This window comes from Bolinopsis microptera, chromosome 3, assembly GCF_026151205.1.
Source record: "Bolinopsis microptera isolate Bmic1 chromosome 3, MBARI_Bmic_1.0, whole genome shotgun sequence".
Classification (NCBI taxonomy): Eukaryota; Metazoa; Ctenophora; class Tentaculata; order Lobata; family Bolinopsidae; genus Bolinopsis; species Bolinopsis microptera.
Genome location: NC_087074.1, coordinates 17,688,096 through 17,704,694, shown reverse-complemented (window position 1 = coordinate 17,704,694; position 16,599 = coordinate 17,688,096). Strand labels below are relative to the sequence as shown.

The window sequence follows — 16,599 nt, the reverse complement described above, 5'->3', positions numbered from 1 at the left end:
GGAGGCCTGCCCTCCGAGATAGCATTACAAAGGGGGAACCTCGTCTCCAAGATCGTATATCGATGGTGAGGTGGGGACTTCGAAATCGGGATAGTCAAAACATGAAAACTTATGAATTTCGGAAACTTTATTTAGTCAAAATTGTTTTTCAGGTATTCGAAATAATATCTAGATTCTAGATGAACATTGAATATTTGATTTAAATTATTTCGTTCTTTACTAGGTCGAAATTTTGTAAAAAATTGGGTTTATAAATTTTAAAATGGCATTAAATTCTCCGTATTATGCCATTGGCCCCCCCGCCCCCCCCCCCCCCGTCCCCCCGCCCCACTCCCCCAATTAAATCCGGCTGCTAAAGTAAGTAGTTGAAAGGTGCTCGGCCGGATATCGTGACAATGATTTCGGCTCATCATGATCAGGATAGCATGAAACGTAAAGATTTCCAGAAAAAAAGTCAACGGGGGGGGGGGGGGGGGGGGAGGGGGTCAGGCCATGATTACGTAATATTGCTGTCAGGAGGGGGGGGGGGGGGGGGGGGGTTTGGGTCTTGATTACGGTTGATTACGGAGGGGGGAGTTGGCTAAAATATTGATTACGTAATATGTGATCGACCCCAAATAACATTAACGCCTGTGTCGTTCGCAGTTTTACGGCATTTTTTAATTTTACACTACGATAGAGTGTAACCTCGATGAGGTAGAGAAGGAATTTGTGCAAAGATCATAACACAGCTCTCATTTTTCTAGAAATAGCTACCAAGTTAGATTAGCCGGACCAGCCCACGTGTCATTAATATCAGCCCACGTGACTTACTATCAGCCCACGTGATCATCTCTCAACGAGCACGTGACCTGAAATCTGAAGTTGAGAAGCTGTGGCACGGTCAGAGTTAATACTCCAGCACGCGCCCGGGGCCTCCTCCTACTCCTCCTCCTACTCATGTTACAAAACTAGGATCAGCTCCTCTACTTTCACATTTTCAAGAGAAGAGGGGGCTGCAGTAAATATTGCCTCCAAATTAGACTATGTTAATTGCATCAATTCTCGGTAACTGTATTTAAGTGAAACGAGTTGTTAAAATGTAGCAAATACAAATATCAAACAAATACAAAATACATCAATGATATGATAATCGAAAATTCTATGTCAGCAATATAAATAAGTATTTTTGCTTGACAAATCACATGCTTCTCGATCAAATGTTTATTTACAAAATTTCCAGTCGCAACTATTCTGGTTAGTGGCTACCTCAAAACTAACAAGACTTTAATAAAGTGAGTTCATTCAAAGTTATTTCTTAGCCCAATATAATCATACTGAAACAAAAAGAAGTCCATATAAGATTTCTAGAAGTTCAAAGAAGTTGTTCAAACTTGGAGGATGGAGGAGCTGTCAAGGACTGGAGGGGTTGGAGTGGGAGAGATTTGGGTCCTGCCGTCACTTGTGTGCCGGTCGTCGGACAAGCTGGGTAATAATCGTTTTAGTTTGTTATAGATTTATTTTAGACAAAAATAACTTTAAAATGTTTGGGTTTGTTATGAAGGAGAAAAAATATCAAATGTTTGCAAATGCTTTCAAATTACAGTATAAACATGTTCTATTGACTGCACTTAATTTGGTAAATTTCGCGAGGCCGAGGCCGGAGATATTTCAAAACTGACTTGAAGACTTACTTTTGTTATTGTAGGTAACTTCGTAGTACTTGACAAATGTGCACTTCTGAGTTATTTCCGTGTTCGGACCGGCCGTGTTGTAGTTGAATGACATTCCACCGACCTCTGAGAAAGGCTGAAAAACGGCACGTTAAATAGGTTAATTAAGTTAATTAGGATAATTGGGTCAATAAACAAGTTAAGTAGCAAATTCATCACCGGCCGTGGTGCTGTAGTCATTTCCGTTCTTAATTAACCTTCAGTAGCAGTTACTCAGTGAACAGGTGAATAGCTACCATTATAGCATATCTCAATCTAATGAACTTAATTAGGGCAACTAAATTAGTTATAAATAATGTTGTTCCCATGTGATAATCGAGATGAATTCTCAGCGGGCTAGACGACTGAGAATTTCACGTCCAGGAATTATAATTCATGACAATGTTAAAATTTTATTAATTTCACCTGTACCAACAGTGCGCACTCTCAAAGTTAGATTTCACTTTGTATTCTCACCTTAATAATAGGTTTTTCAGGCTGCTGATGATGAGCTGACAGTTTCTCGGGAGAGAAGTGGTTCTTGACAAAACTGTAGTCTGGTCCAGTGTCCGGGTAGTAGGACTTGGTGAGAATGGGGCTGCGATCCTCCGTGGGAGTCAGAGTGGGTACCCAGGCTGAGCGGGCTGAGGCTGAGGTGGTGGAGCCGCCGAGCTGGGGTAGAGTCAGGTTAGTTTGAGGGGGGGGGGGGGGGTTAGGGTCGGGTTAGTTTGGTTATTTCTAAACTTATCAAATATAAACTACAAGAAACACGATGTAATACTAATCCTAATGTTTGCAGAATATGTGGACAGGAAATGATTTAAATTAGTTGTTACCTGTAGAGGGCTGGTCTGGGGATATGAGTGTTGACTGTTGGTATACGGGTAGGACATGAAGTCAGTAGTAGGGTATATCGGGGTGGGGGTGGCCGGCATGATGGGGTAGACAGAGGGCGGGTAGCTGTTACTTAAGGCCGAGACATTCTGGGTGTAGGGTTGTAACATCTCCATAGTACCCGGGCTTACTGAGCCGTACTGAAATATGGTTGGTGTAAAATAATGCTGAAATGTTAGAGCTAATGTTCAACATCCGAATGTTGATAGGTTGAGGAATAGGGCTGTTTTAATTAATATTTTCAATTTATTGTAACTAACCTGTGGATGTGGTATAAACATGTCGTCTTCAGTGTATCTCTGTAGAGAGTTTGCAGTCTTCAGTTTGCCCATATCTGAAATTAGAAAGTTTCAATAAACTAATAAACATTGATATGCATTTTGTATACCACCTCAGAAAATACATTAGAAATTGTTATTGCTGAAGTGCTTGATTGTGATCATTTTTGTGAAAGAGCGTCAGATTAATGCAATAATGTAGAGACACGATCTTCGAACAAGAGATACTAAAAGTAATAGCAGTCTTATTTATTCCAAACCTTTCTCATCGCTGGTGTCAATGCCCATCTCCTTGACCAGGTAGAACAAGTAGTCCCTGTGCGCTTGGAACAGAGACTTGAGACCCTCCAGCATGTCTCTATCCAGATTGAGACTCAAGTTGTCCTGGAAACCCTCCACCGGACTCTTCTGTTTATTTGCTCCAAACATCCTCTCCAGCTCTTTCCACGCGTTCTTAGCTCGTTCCAGTATTGTTGTTTTACTCAAGTTCTTATCGCTTGAACATCTGATAAATTGTGTTGATAATAATCAAATTGGTTGGTAACTTATTTTCATTTCCCCCAGTTTTTCAATATAATTAACTTTAATGTAAAACCATCAATCAGAAAATAAAATAAACCTCAACAGAAAACTGAACATTACCACACCGATAACACACCTGTAAGGTCCTCTAGGTTTCACCGCACCGTGAACAAAATTCCTTTCAGTTGTACTGAGTGTCTTCAACAGAGCTCTTATCACCTCAGTCCTCTCTGGACTGTCTTTTTCCCAAGTAGTAAGGTACTTGGGGAGAAGGTTCTTTCTCTCTTCGTTATCCAGTCTCTCCCAAAGCTAGGGTTATATTGGTCAGAAGGGTTTTGAAGTAGTGTAATATACGTAAGATGTGTTCCAACAACTTTTTAGACTGAAAACAAAGTTTAATCAGCCTATGTACAAAAATGCAAACAAGGGGAAGGCCAAATGTGTGAGTTTCAGAGGATCTTACCATAGATATCTCTTGGCTCTTATTAATAGGAAGATTGCTCCCGGTTGAAGAGCTCACTTCTCCGCAGCTGTCCTCCTCACTCTTTGTTCCCATTCCTTGTTGGTTCATAGACCCCTCCTTGTTTCTAAGCCTTGCGTTTCGGAACCAGTTCCTCACCTCCAAAAACTTTAGTCCTGTAGCTGCTGCTAGCTGAGCCACGTTTTCCCTGGAGACAATATTCAATCACTATATTATAAGCAGAAGAATGGGGCTAAAAAGGACAATTTCTAAAGTTTATATTGTAAACGTAAGATTACAGTATAAAACATTTTAGTATCAAACTTATCATAACAAGTAGTTGTTGGGAAGTCTTGCAGCATTAAATTATCTAGAGCCAATAGTAATAACGAAAATTAAAAATATTGCCTCAAGTTAAACACAGCAGTTTTAAATGGTTTAGATTTTGATGTTTAATGCAGCAAGAATAAGATATAGCATTGTCAATAAGAATAGAACACATAATTGTTAAATTACCTTCCAGGCTTTGAGTTAGCCTTGAAATAATTCTTCAAGACCTCGATTTGATTCTCTGATTTTCTAAGCTTTTTTACTTGAGTTGGTTTCTTATGGCCGGTGTTAGCCCTGGATCTGGTAGCTGGACGGTTGTTACGGTATGACCCCGTGCCCCCTTTCTTGTATTCAAGAGTGTGGACAGCGCTGGGGATAGGAGTCCAGACCTTGTTCTGCTGGGCTCTAAGTTCCTCTAAGGTATTAGGGACAGGAATATAGGGGTTCGGAACCTCCTGCTGCAGGGAGAAATTGAAAATCATTTGCTAGCTTGAGGAGAGGGGTACACAGAGAACGTAACGTTACAAGTAAGAATTCGCTACTAAAAGTAAGACCGGTACAAAAACGAGTAAATGTGATGGTAATTCTGGTACCTGAGTAGGGTAGGCAAGGGGCCAGTGATCGAAGGAACTTTGATTTAAAGTAGAGGCAATATACGAATCACATGAAGAATTATACATGATATAAAAAACTAAACAAACAGTTTTACTCAGAAAAGCGTAGCTGAGGAGGAAGAGAGTTGAGTAGATTGAGTGAGTAGTTGGGGCTCTGCTATATAGCTGGAGAGGATGATGCGATATGTCTGGTCACGTGACCACGTGATCTGAATAGGAACACCCGACACACATTGCTACAGTCCTTGTCAGGGGCCGGGTGTTGGGTGTCCATAGACGGGTTTTAGGGGTTAGTCCACCATTGGGGCAGACGTATCTGGGCCATCTACACGACTCGTAAACCCTTTCTGTCCACTGTGGGTGATGGAATGGTAGAGATGGTGTCTACAGTCTAGTAGATTGTCTGAACAGCCTCATGAGTCCAACCTGCTTTCTGTTGAAATGATCGAGGTGTTGTCTAGATGTTGGTTACCGTGCGTCCTTCACATATTTTTACCTACTTTTTGTTGGATTCATGGTGAAACTGGTCCCATCCTTAAATGGCCCCCAACAACGGTAAATATGAGAATATGGTGTTTTAGCAAAATAAGATTAAGAAGCTATTGTGTATATAAAAAACTTGAGTAAACGCTGCCCTTTAAATTGTCAATTTGACAGTCAATATTTCCTCAAAGAAACTAAAGGATAAAGCTGCGAACCTAAAAACATGGGATACAACAAAAAGGTAGGATGTGATAGTGAAGGAAGTATAAAGGATATGATATAATAGTAAATCATTATCAATAGTACTATAGTAAATCTTGAAATGTAAATCATCATAAATAAATTGTAAAAAATGCACCATGAAAAAAATGCACAATGGACCAACAAAATTACAGTCGTTTAAACATTTTTTTTCTTAGGTTCCTATTATCTGGGCGCTGGATGGTCGGCGAATAACTTCAATTCCGTTTCACATCAAAATTCTTATACATTTATCATTAACCGGTAAAATAAATTTATAATATGAGAAAAAATCCCCCGATTGTTCTTATAAAGTTATAAGGGGTCGTTCACATATATTACGTAATCAGCGGGGGAGGGGGTTTCCAAATGATTACGTTTGTGTAATTTTGATACAATAGCTATGTATAAAACTGATTACGGAGGGGGGGGGGGGGGGGGGGGGGTGGGGGTAGAAATTGTTTAAAGAGTGATTAGTATTACGTATTATGTGAACGACCCCTAAACTTGAAACCTGTATTTGAGTCGCAGCGGACGTTGCTACACGTTGCATACCTCTCTCGTGCCGGCCGCCGCGAAAAGAGGTTGCAGCGTGTGTCAAAGCGGACGTCCAAGGGACACGAGCACAATGAATTTCAACTGACCTATATAAATCGTTTTATTTTCGCCCAATGATATTTTAGTACCACGAAATATCTATCAATAAGCGCAACGTAATTTTTGCTAATTAATGTGTAAGAATGAGATCCAAGGACCGTTCGATCAAAGTAGTTTTAACATTTAACACGTGACAGTGGTTCTGAGTTTTAATTGGGCCATGCTGGAAACGTATATTGGTTAATCACTGGCACGTGCCAAAATAAATATGGTTCACCTCCCCACCAGTATCCTAATCCAGATCTATAGAATTAGTGTTGGATACGAAATTGAAAACATCTCGATTGTACTCAAACACCATGTTTAACTAATATCACGCTCGCTCATATATAACGCGGACAATATTTAGAAGGTACATCGAAAACGCTTTGAAATTGTCTTGCTAATCCGTGTCATATCAAGTCAAACATAACAAATAGTCGAACTCTTATAAAATTTGAATTTAACATTTAAGTAATAGTATAACACAAATATCAAAACTGAAGAAATAATCTCAGATCATATAACATCAAAAGTTGGCTCACAAAATCCCTGGGGCTAAAATCAATCCAAAAAAATCAATCAATCCAAAAAACAGACTGTCAAAGTCATGTGAAAATTTTAACCATTAATTAAACATATCATGATTGTAGACTGATATACATATTTGGTAAAGGATTGGAAAAATTATTATTACAATATAGACTTCAATAAGGAGGAGGACATAAAATAAGAACCTAAAAAGGAATCAGTAATATCAGAATAGTCTTTTGTTGAACTTGAACCCTCAATCCTCATGATTAATCAGTGTTCAAAACCTGCAGATGATTGCAAAGCACTATCGCCCTTTAGTTTCGTTTATGAGCCAGTCACCGATCTGAGGACTCTATCTATAATAATCCGTTTCCAGCAGTATCCTTGAAGCTACTTAATTAAAGACTGTAAACATGTCTCATTTAGGGACACGTCTCATTTAGAGACACGTCTCATTTAGAGACACTTCTCATTTAGAGACACTTCTCATTTGAGGATTACATGAGCGTGTTCTTCGCGAGACCCTCCGATACTGTTCACAAAGCAGGTGTATCTTCCAACTCTATCTTCTGTCATGACATCTATCTTTAGACTCGCTCTACTTAAACCTGGAACACCGGGGGTATTACTGTTTATTCAAGTTAAAATGAGATATTAATCTGTGTTCCATTTAAAAGTTATGGTACAAATTATTTTTACTTTTTAAGGGATGAATACTGAATTGTTGAGAACGAGTTTGTCTAAAGAGCTAAACTGAACCTTAAGCTTAAATATATGTGATAAAATTGTGATATTTATTCGCCCGATATCGCCCTTATCTAATTCTATGGTTGTAAATTCCCCTTCTCCACTTTCACAGAAATATTTGGAAGTGCAACTCTTGTCAACTTTCAATTATCTTAATAGTCGATCGTCTTTCATCGTTATAAATTTTGGGCAATTTTCAGACTCGAAGTATTCATAGAGCGTCGATAAAGATGAAGAAGTTGAGTATCCCTTTAAAATACCAATTACCCAAGACAGTTGGTGAACCGTGACGGTATATGGTTTTGTCCAGACAAATTGAAAATTAACCGACAATCTGAGACTGCCAGGTTTTCATATCTAATTTTCGCACCTAATTCTCTTATCTGGAATATTTTATCAAAAGAGATAACTAACGATACAACCAATAACGATGAGCTACTAAAACCTAAATTCATACGAAATGAAGGATATAACTCACAATATAAAGTATATTTATAATTGATAACTCCCAGACACCCCTGCCCCTCTAATAAACACCCTTAATATCTCTCACCAGGTTTCACGTCCTGGACAGGGTCCAGATGAACGTGAACGAAGTCTTCAGGTCTGTTGCGGAGGAGTTGTATCTGGGGTGCAGGGTCGCCCCACGCAGTGCAATCCAGTGTGAAGGAACCTCCCAGAGGTACTGTTACGTTACCGGGCTTCTTTACAATCACTGGGGGATCTGGGAGGGAGGAGGTGCAATATTACTGGGGGATCTGGGAGGGAGGAGGTGCAATATTACTGGGGGATCTGGGAGGGAGGAGGTGCAATATTACTGGGGGATCTGGGAGGGAGGAGGTGCAATATTACTGGGGGATCTGGGAGGGAGGAGGTGCAATATTACTGGGGGATCTGGGAGGGAGGAGGTGCAATATTACTGGGGGATCTGGGAGGGAGGAGGTGCAATATTACTGGGGGATCTGGGAGGGAGGAGGTGCAATATTACTGGGGGATCTGGGAGGGAGGAGGTGCAATATTAAGACGCAATGAAACTATATGTATCTTATTTGGGGTGTGGGTATCAATTTATCAGTAAAAGCTGTAATCTGTATAAAATACTAAATTCTGCAAAAATAACTCGATCACCTGGGTTTCTAGTCTTCTCCACAATCTTCAAATAATCACTCCTGTCTTGACACACAGGGCAACACACGTCAGGTTGGAACACAAAGTACTCGCAGGAGGGAGGCGGACAAACCTCCCTGGTGCACACGTCCTTGTTGGTGTCCAGACACTTGCAGTGGGTACAGGGTCCCTGTCTCCACTCCTGTCCTACCGAGTAGGCTGATGTTCCGAATACAGGACACGCTGGGGGAGGTGGTGTTAGCACTGTTGACTGTTAAGTGTGGAGGGGTATTTATAGATCAAGTTGAGTATATTATGATGAATTGTTGTGATGATCACCATCGATTCCGTTGATTGCCCTCAGGAGGCACAACACTCTTTAATCTTATTGAGCTGCAGGGGTTTAACAGCAGACATTTCTAAACAAAACTTTGTCCCCGAACGACTAGTATTCTGTAATGAAAGTTTTTCAAATGAAATAAAATAAACAGCTCACCTCTTCTTCTAGCATCCACAACTCCGACAGAAGATACATCTTCATCGTTCTTTGTCACAGTATATCCAATATCCTTGTTGTAGCTGATCGGTTTGATTGGACGAGGTCGCGCATTTCGTTGAGTTGGTGTTATAAACGTTCCTGGGAATTGTGATTAATATTTTTTATACTTTTCTTCCATATCAATTAGTAGAAAATGTGTACCACTTATTTCCAAATACAAGTTACCGGTTCTACATTTCACAATATCGATGGGTATGACTCAAAATCCAGATCTTATTTTAATTGAGGTTATTGGTACAGTGCGGAAAGCAGGTTCCCAAGTCCCAGTTCTTACCAACATCGAGCAGGAGAAGATCCTGATAATCTCCAAGTTTCCACTCTTGGGTTATCTCACTAAAATACGGCTCCTGGTTACAGAGATCCTGGGAAGTACTGGCCACAAACCAGTCAGGCGTTTTATCCACCCTGCCCACGACAGTCAGAAAACGTCTTGCAAAAGTCACCGTCACGTTAGTTGTAAAGACTGGAGTGGTTTCAGAACTACTTGAGTCACGCATACCCTGAAGACAACGTGAGTTACACGCGGTGGCTTCACAGGTTCCGAGACATAACGTTGCCAATCCAAGTTATATATCACGTCAACACAGTAATATTTTTCATGAAAATGTTCTTGTGCTCACGTTTTTGGGTACCCAGCCAACTTTTTCTGGCATCAGAATTTGGATTTTTAAAACTTTTCAATGGTGGAAGATTATTTCTGACATTTATAGATTTCGTCTTAACCGTACTTCGTCTACTTTTTGATGCTAAGTCGCAAAACGACCGCTTTATTTATCGAAATTATTATTATTATTGTAGTCTACTGTAAGCTCTGAACTTATTATATATTGGCAACAAAAATTGTGGAAGTAAGACGAGCCCTAATTCGAAGTATCAAATGAGGGGTGATTCCACCGTTGTCGCGAGCGATGCAGGATTGATAAGGATAATTCAATGCAGTTTTTAACAATGCATTAATTTTCTCAACCTTCAGGATGTAACCGTCAGTGCCAACAGTATTCCTGAGCTGCTCCAAACTCCCGGTCTCAACAAACTCCGCTAGTCCTGCACTGGATTTCCTTCCTGATCTGTACACACGAAACCTGGCCAACAGAGATAATGGATAATGTTTTACACTTCAAGTCGTAAAATAAATCATATCAGATAATTTGATAAATCATAAATAAATAAAATTCAGATACTTAAAATCCACTTAACAACTTCTTTTTATGTTCTCTCGTAACAAAAGCACCGCGCGTTAATCAATGAGATTTCTCACGCGACTCCAATATAACTGTTTACAGGTGCGGTGGCCTTGAGAAACAAGCCTAAAACATTACCTGTCGTTGTGTATAATGAAAGCAACGTCAGTGACAGTGAGATGGAACTTTGGGAGTACAGTTGGTAACTTGTTCCAGGGGAAGCTGGTGGAGACTGAATACTCTGTTTCCGCTGAGCATCCCTTCTCGTGGTAATCTTCAACATACCCCCACACTCCACTCTAACGTAAGATAATGACCAATTACTAAATTATATAATAATTAAATTGCTTACTTTAAAAAGTATAATTTAATATCAATTGCTGAGTTTTAAGATTATCTGTGGTTAACTTCAGTATTTTGTTTTTGTCGGCACCTGAGATCAGGAATCAGGCGCCAATCACCTTCAAGATTCTACGAAATCTTACTCCGGTAGAATTGCACTCTTATCGTTTTTTCTTTTTACTTTCTACGAGCTTCTAATTCAAATTAACGAGTCTTAGCCTAATTAAGCGCTGAGTCATGGGTGCAACAGTCTACCTAGTACGTTGTGATTTGTTTTACAGTTTTACATACGGTTGAATTTTATTTAGGACTCTATACCAAGGAACCTTAAAACCAGACTGCTACCTTTTATAAGTTCTCTCATCAGCAATTAAAATTAAGATATAAAACTTGTAGGATCTTATTCTGAAGTAATATATGAACAAGCTGTCTAACCTGTAAGAGAGTTGATCCAAATAAAAAGCAGCAATTCAAGAGAAACATGACAAGTTTTATTAGCAAAAGTAAAACAACTCTGCAATTCACCAAATTCCGCTCTATCCACGAATTAGTGAGAACAATTACACACGCCTGTGTCTGCAAACAGCACCAATTGGATTAACATACAACACACAACCATGCACATGCCCATTAATTTCAATTTTCATTGCTCGACCATGAATTACTGCTCCGTCCATTTTGCAGCGTTTATAACCACACTCCGGCAAAATTGTTCATCTTTGGCAGTTCTCTGGAAGACTGTAAATTGGAATTTATAAGGTGATAATAAGAATCTAATGTTTATGAATTTGGCCGTAAATTCCTCAGAAGCAACAGCAAGGCACGGTTTAGTTGATGTCATTATTAAATTGCTCATCTCAACTTGAAATTGACGGCGTGAAGCCTGCCATAAGTTAAAGATATTGCTATATAAGCACATACACTTTGCAGGGATGGGTATACAGAGCACTTAGCATGTATGTCAGTATTAAGATGTCACGTACTGGTCACTGTGTCGGAGGTAAATTGCTCAATACAATGGTTATAAAGTAAGTGTTATCAATTAGCATATAAGTATTATTATATTAAATCTTGTGATTTCTGACTATAAATTAAAAAAATTTAATTTAAATTGATAAAAATTTAATTAAACTTTACTTCAAGAAACTTTAACGAAGACTCTCAATTGGGTTATTGGCGATCTTTAATCTTTTAATTAATGCAGTCATTATTGTTGACTTTGGAACTTATGTCCATTGTGCAACCCAATCAGTTATGTTTTAGTACTATATTCAACAAGAGTATAACATTACTAAAGTCGGCTTTTAGTATCATAACATAATTAATGTCAAGAGCTTTATAACTTTATAAATATGCATTTTTCGCTAATTCGGGAGACAAAGTTGGAGGTCACAAAGCCAAAATTACCGGCATAATTATCATATAATCGCTCAGTACTACGTTCTCATTCTTTAATGAATTATCACTGACAATAGACTGATAATTATATCTTTGTAAAAGGATGAGCCCTGTATAAGCACAAACCCGAAAATTTTATTTAGGGTTAGGATTTAGGTCTTGTTCAATGGTCTAGGCTAGACGTACTATAACGTTATGTGTCGGGTTTATTTGGAAAAAGTTAAATATAGGTGTGGGATTACATATTAGGTTTAGAATAGGTGATGCAAACGTCGTAAAACGAAAGCAGTTATAAAAAGTTGTTCATTCACCGATAAATTTAAAATTGTGAACTTATAAACTTGTTACATGACCTGAATCAAGACATTAAATCATAATAATATGTACTAAAAATACAGAAACATTAAACACCGAATCACTGATTCGTCGTGAGCCCTTGAAGTGTTGCAAAACGATGTGAACTTTTGTGGAACATGGAACATCCTGCTCAGTATACAGACTGCCCAGATCAAGAGTTGTGGAGGTATTAAAGCATGTCATGAGCTGCTCTGTTCATTTATTCTGTAGAACCAGAAAAATCGCGACCAAAGTTATGTTGCACCTCACGCTCTTCTGTGTTTAAAACTCAATGTTAACTCGGGAAAATTGGGCTCAGATTTACGGAGTGCTGTTCCAGGGGTGAACAGGATGTACTGTGCTAGTTAAGTTTTAACGCTAGTTAGCGCTGTCATGGTGATAAAACGTTAAGGAGCAGCTCTGCCCCAGAAGTAGCTGAGAAGTTGCCCACTTAGTGGAACCCATGATTTGGGTTCTCCCTGACAAACACACACACCCTTCGTATAATTATTTAGGTGACAGGTATATTCAGAATATGTAAATATATTAGGGACACGTAACAAATTCAATTTAGATAACAAAATCACTGGTGTCTGTCTTGCAAATATTTTTACTTTTCTCAACAAATTTTCTGTTCGAATGCGCTCCTCTCTGCCTGATTCGTAACTCACTTTTTATTGCTTTACGAGAAAGCTTATCATTACTTGATTCGATCCAACCCCTTCGAAGAGTTCCTGAGGTGAAATCATCGGGGTTTTCTGTTCGGCACATTTCATAACACATACAGGTATTTCGTTGTAAAACTGTGGTGGTTTAAATTTTCTAAGGAATGTCTATATGCTATGCCTACATTTCCATCGCTCAACTTCTGAACACGTATATGGACGACGCACACATTCAAGATTCTAGTAAAATTATTGCTAAGGTCTTTCTTTATGATGTTTTCCTTGTAACTATTCATTTTTTGGCTTGTTATTTCAATTTTCTCCTGCCCAGTTTCATTTGAATATGGAGATCGCTGATCTCCGGTTCCGATTAAGAATGGTAAAAATAAACGCGTCTGGGTTCTGCAAAAAATTCTGCATTATCCGGGGTGTGGTCTCAAATGAACAAAGGGTTTCATTTTCATGGGTTTTAACATTCATTGGGGACAAAATTGAGCATGAATCATGTAAATGAGGTCTTTTAGCGTCGACATCAGTAAGAAAAACATTCCATCCTGCGAACCCCAAATAAATGAGCCCAAATGTAATGAGCCCTTTTCAAAGTTTGCTTATAAACGTTCGGTAGGGAGAATCGAGCTAAAGAATAATTTTTCCGGTCGTAATTCATGTTGACGACTGAAAAGCCATGCGGTTGGTTTTATCTGCCCACCTTTATTAATAATCAAGTATCTTCAATTATCCTTGATGTGCCGAATTTCCTCTTAGCAGGAGTCGCCACCCCTCTATCTAAAGCTTAATCATTCTAGAGGGAGAGCCGAGAGAAAGAGAAAACTTGAAGAAAGCAATCGCCTGATTGTAGCTGGAGAGTTAGTTCATGTTAACGACTGCAGTTTACCTGCCTAGTGCCTAACCTTATTATGATTCCTTATCTTTAAGTATCCTCAACTATCAAATTCTCTCTCGGCAGGAATCAGCATTCTTCGTCACTTTAATCACATATTTCTCACAAGTTTAATTATCTTCTTTGTTTTTCGATGCCCGTTTTAAAAAAACCTCTGCATCGTTTGACATAAACTTTCGTGTTGATTTCAGCCGCAATTTGAAGCGGAAACTAGGGGGAAATCTTGTGAACTCAGTTACTCGAAGGAAGTGTCCCATCCTGCATACCTTGTGCTTCAAAATTTCCCCATAGAAACACATATTTTAGACTTATTTCATGCCTATTTCAGATAAGCAAAGTGACAGGTTAAATTTATTTCTCATTTTTGGATAGATTTGCCAAAAAACCTTGTGATGATTTGGATTTGTTTTAGGAATATAAGATTTGCGGTCTAACCCCCAGTCTCTTTCCCGACAGCTACTCAGCTTTATATTCAAGTCACTATTGTGACGGTACATTAGAACCAGACAGAAACAAAGTGTGAAGGGCCTGAACGAAACCCCTCGGTTTTAGTTCCTTGTTTAACACTATTTCTCTTTTCCGTGGTATTTACTATTTAGTCCTATAGCCAGTCCTGCAAAACAAAGCTAAAGGTCTGATTACAGTGTCCATGTCATAATTGATTTGTTTTGCTGCAAAAACAACACGAGTTGTGTTTGGATCGTAGTATTTCGTGCCTGTCCCGGAAGGGAACCCACCACTTACAATCACCAGCCATGCAATAGAAAATTAAGGGTCCTACAATTGAAAATATAATTATAGAGTACCTTAATAGATTAATTGATACTTCCCAATCTGATTTAAAGTTACCGGCAGCATTTGGTCATGTTGTTGTTTGTTCCCGATCAGATTTATATTTATTAATTTTTTATTGGGGAGGTCTTTAGTTTTTCCTATTATAGTACTACCAAGTACTTGGAGTTGTTGCCGACTTTTTCTGTTATCTCATTCTATAAGGTGCAATAATTATATTTGTATGCTCGATTCAGTGAGCGACATTTGGTTATTCGTCAAGTTGACCGAGCTATTGTCATCTAGATAACGAGAGATGGTAGATATCCGTCCACTACACGAGATTGTGGTTTCAGTGACACCTACACGACGTAGTCTCAACCACAAGTTGACATTATATCCACAATATACCCACAATAGATCCACTGAAATTAACAGAAAGGAGTCCCTTCCCTACTAAATGTCGTCCTGGAAAAACTCCAATGATATCATACCTTAATGAATCGCCAATATAAGTAAGCAGTCTCATCTCTCGTTGGCTGTTCGTTAACGTTTGAATAAGGACGTAGGTGACTTTGCTTTGTAACCGTTTATAGTTTATAATTATATCTTGTAAGCATCATCTGCATCACACTCTGTTTTGGTTTAAGTTTAATATGGTTTACGCGAATGCGGTTAAGCGATGGGAATCTACCGGGTGGCGTCAGGCCGTCAGTCTCGCCCTTCTTCAAATTGTTGATCGTTTGATATGTCAAACCTCAGGTTTATTATTATATGCGGCTGTTTACCAAACTGTGCCAAAATCCACGTTGAAGACGTAATTCTTGATTTGTGGGCTACGTATTTACCCATTTAAAACGCAAATACCCATTTAAAACGCAAATACACATTTAAAACTTGCTGCTTTGGAGTTAAACGGTTATTACCGCGTTCTGTAGAACGGCTAAAGATAATGTAATCCTACTTGATCCTACTACAGAGTTCTGCTATTTATATTGATCAAATGATCGGACGTCATACAATTTAAACGTGACCCAAAGTTATTACAGAAGTCAGAACCATACTAAAGTTTGCTCTGTTGTTGAGTTTCCTGTTTCATTTTGATTCAATTTGTCAAAATATTAGGGGCCAGCCTACTGTTAAAAATGGTTACAGTTGTTGTCCAAACTGTCAGATTTATAAAGAATGTCTGGTATTCGCTTCAGCCTTCACCTGGTTTCCTGCTCAGTTCTCGTCCCCAAATTACATTTCCACGACGTGAAAACAAGGCAGATAATCCAGTTGTTGATCAACGGACGGTGTCCAATCTAATTTGGAAACATTGTCAGAGTCAGCAGTGTTATAGCTCTCATAATATCCGGATATCAGCACAATGGGTAGCTCAATGATCTGGAGGAAATTCAGCCCACATTCCTACCACCCGGTCTTCTAATTCCGTCCTAATTTGTGTGAATGTTGGGGCACCTCCCTTATCCTGCCGGCAATCTTTGTTTACGCTGCCGGTAGTCCTGTTCTGCAGATTTAGCAGAGAGGTAATATTTTGATTACTAACAAGAACCGTTGCATGTCCCCGATGTGATTATTTAGTTGATATTATTAGGAAGGTCCGGTGATTGGCAACGTTTCCGGTTATAATTCGATTCATTTGAGCTTTGTGCTGATAATTTTTTAACCCGGAATACGAACGAATTTGTCAAGCTGAAAATGAACTTAAGGCAGACATTAAACGATTCCTCTAAACGGGATGTTCCTCTTTTTCAGGCGGTTCTTTCCTCGCTTGAACTTGCAGTTTTTCTTGTTAGTTTCAATAATATAATAAACTAGAATCCCCGTTGTCGCACGGCAGGACCTAATCAGTAATCTCATGAAAACGATCAGTGATTTGCTATACTAGGTGAAGTTGTGATAGA

At 39.0% G+C, this 16,599-nt stretch overlaps 3 protein-coding genes across 4 annotated transcripts in view; all 3 read right to left on the bottom strand.

Annotated features, from left to right (window-relative positions):
• The window catches only part of LOC134812104 (pyruvate dehydrogenase E1 component subunit alpha, mitochondrial-like), a 76,558-nt gene extending 69,187 nt beyond the window's left edge, over positions 1-7,371 (bottom strand). The window contains exon 1 of the mRNA XM_063819291.1: positions 7,368-7,371. The gene's annotated coding sequence lies outside the window, so the exon portion shown is untranslated. The remainder of the gene's footprint in view (positions 1-7,367) is intronic.
• LOC134812626 (uncharacterized) lies at positions 1,077-4,908 on the bottom strand. Of its 2 annotated transcripts, none has more exons than XM_063820113.1 (10): positions 4,769-4,908; positions 4,362-4,633; positions 3,849-4,053; positions 3,522-3,694; positions 3,124-3,368; positions 2,846-2,919; positions 2,528-2,725; positions 2,169-2,363; positions 1,674-1,788; positions 1,077-1,464 (listed from the first exon to the last, which is right to left on the bottom strand). In XM_063820113.1, the coding sequence occupies exons 1-10, from the start codon at positions 4,853-4,855 to the stop codon at positions 1,355-1,357; spliced, it is 1,674 nt and encodes a 557-aa protein (XP_063676183.1). In that variant the 5' UTR covers positions 4,856-4,908; the 3' UTR covers positions 1,077-1,354. The 2 variants fall into 2 exon arrangements, with proteins under 2 accessions (XP_063676183.1, XP_063676184.1); XM_063820114.1 differs by having other exon boundaries at positions 1,253-1,464; positions 4,362-4,630.
• LOC134812103 (uncharacterized) lies at positions 6,744-11,135 on the bottom strand. Its single transcript, XM_063819290.1, has 8 exons — positions 11,054-11,135; positions 10,415-10,575; positions 10,063-10,177; positions 9,370-9,595; positions 9,033-9,173; positions 8,558-8,779; positions 7,983-8,153; positions 6,744-7,290 (listed from the first exon to the last, which is right to left on the bottom strand). Exons 1-8 carry the CDS (start codon positions 11,099-11,101, stop codon positions 7,169-7,171), a joined length of 1,206 nt encoding a protein of 401 aa, XP_063675360.1. The 5' UTR covers positions 11,102-11,135; the 3' UTR covers positions 6,744-7,168.
• Between the last annotated feature and the right edge of the window lie 5,464 nt (positions 11,136-16,599).

What these genes read in the sequence shown, in the direction of transcription:
- LOC134812103 (XM_063819290.1), bottom strand. Translation starts at nt 11,101, where the DNA reads ATGTTTCTCTTGAATTGCTGCTTTTTATTTGGATCAACTCTCTTACAG. An exon ending in TTGGATCAACTCTCTTACAG is followed by an intron (nt 10,576 to 11,053) that starts GTTAGACAGCTT and finishes ATCTTACGTTAG; the next exon opens with AGTGGAGTGTGGGGGTATGT. An exon ending in TGTGGATGCTAGAAGAAGAG is followed by an intron (nt 8,780 to 9,032) that starts GTGAGCTGTTTA and finishes CACCTCCCCCAG; the next exon opens with CGTGTCCTGTATTCGGAACA.
- LOC134812626 (XM_063820113.1), bottom strand. Translation starts at nt 4,855, where the DNA reads ATGTATAATTCTTCATGTGATTCGTATATTGCCTCTACTTTAAATCAA. An exon ending in AAACCTAGAGGACCTTACAG is followed by an intron (nt 3,369 to 3,521) that starts GTGTGTTATCGG and finishes ACAATTTATCAG; the next exon opens with ATGTTCAAGCGATAAGAACT. An exon ending in CCCAGACCAGCCCTCTACAG is followed by an intron (nt 2,364 to 2,527) that starts GTAACAACTAAT and finishes ACTCTACCCCAG; the next exon opens with CTCGGCGGCTCCACCACCTC.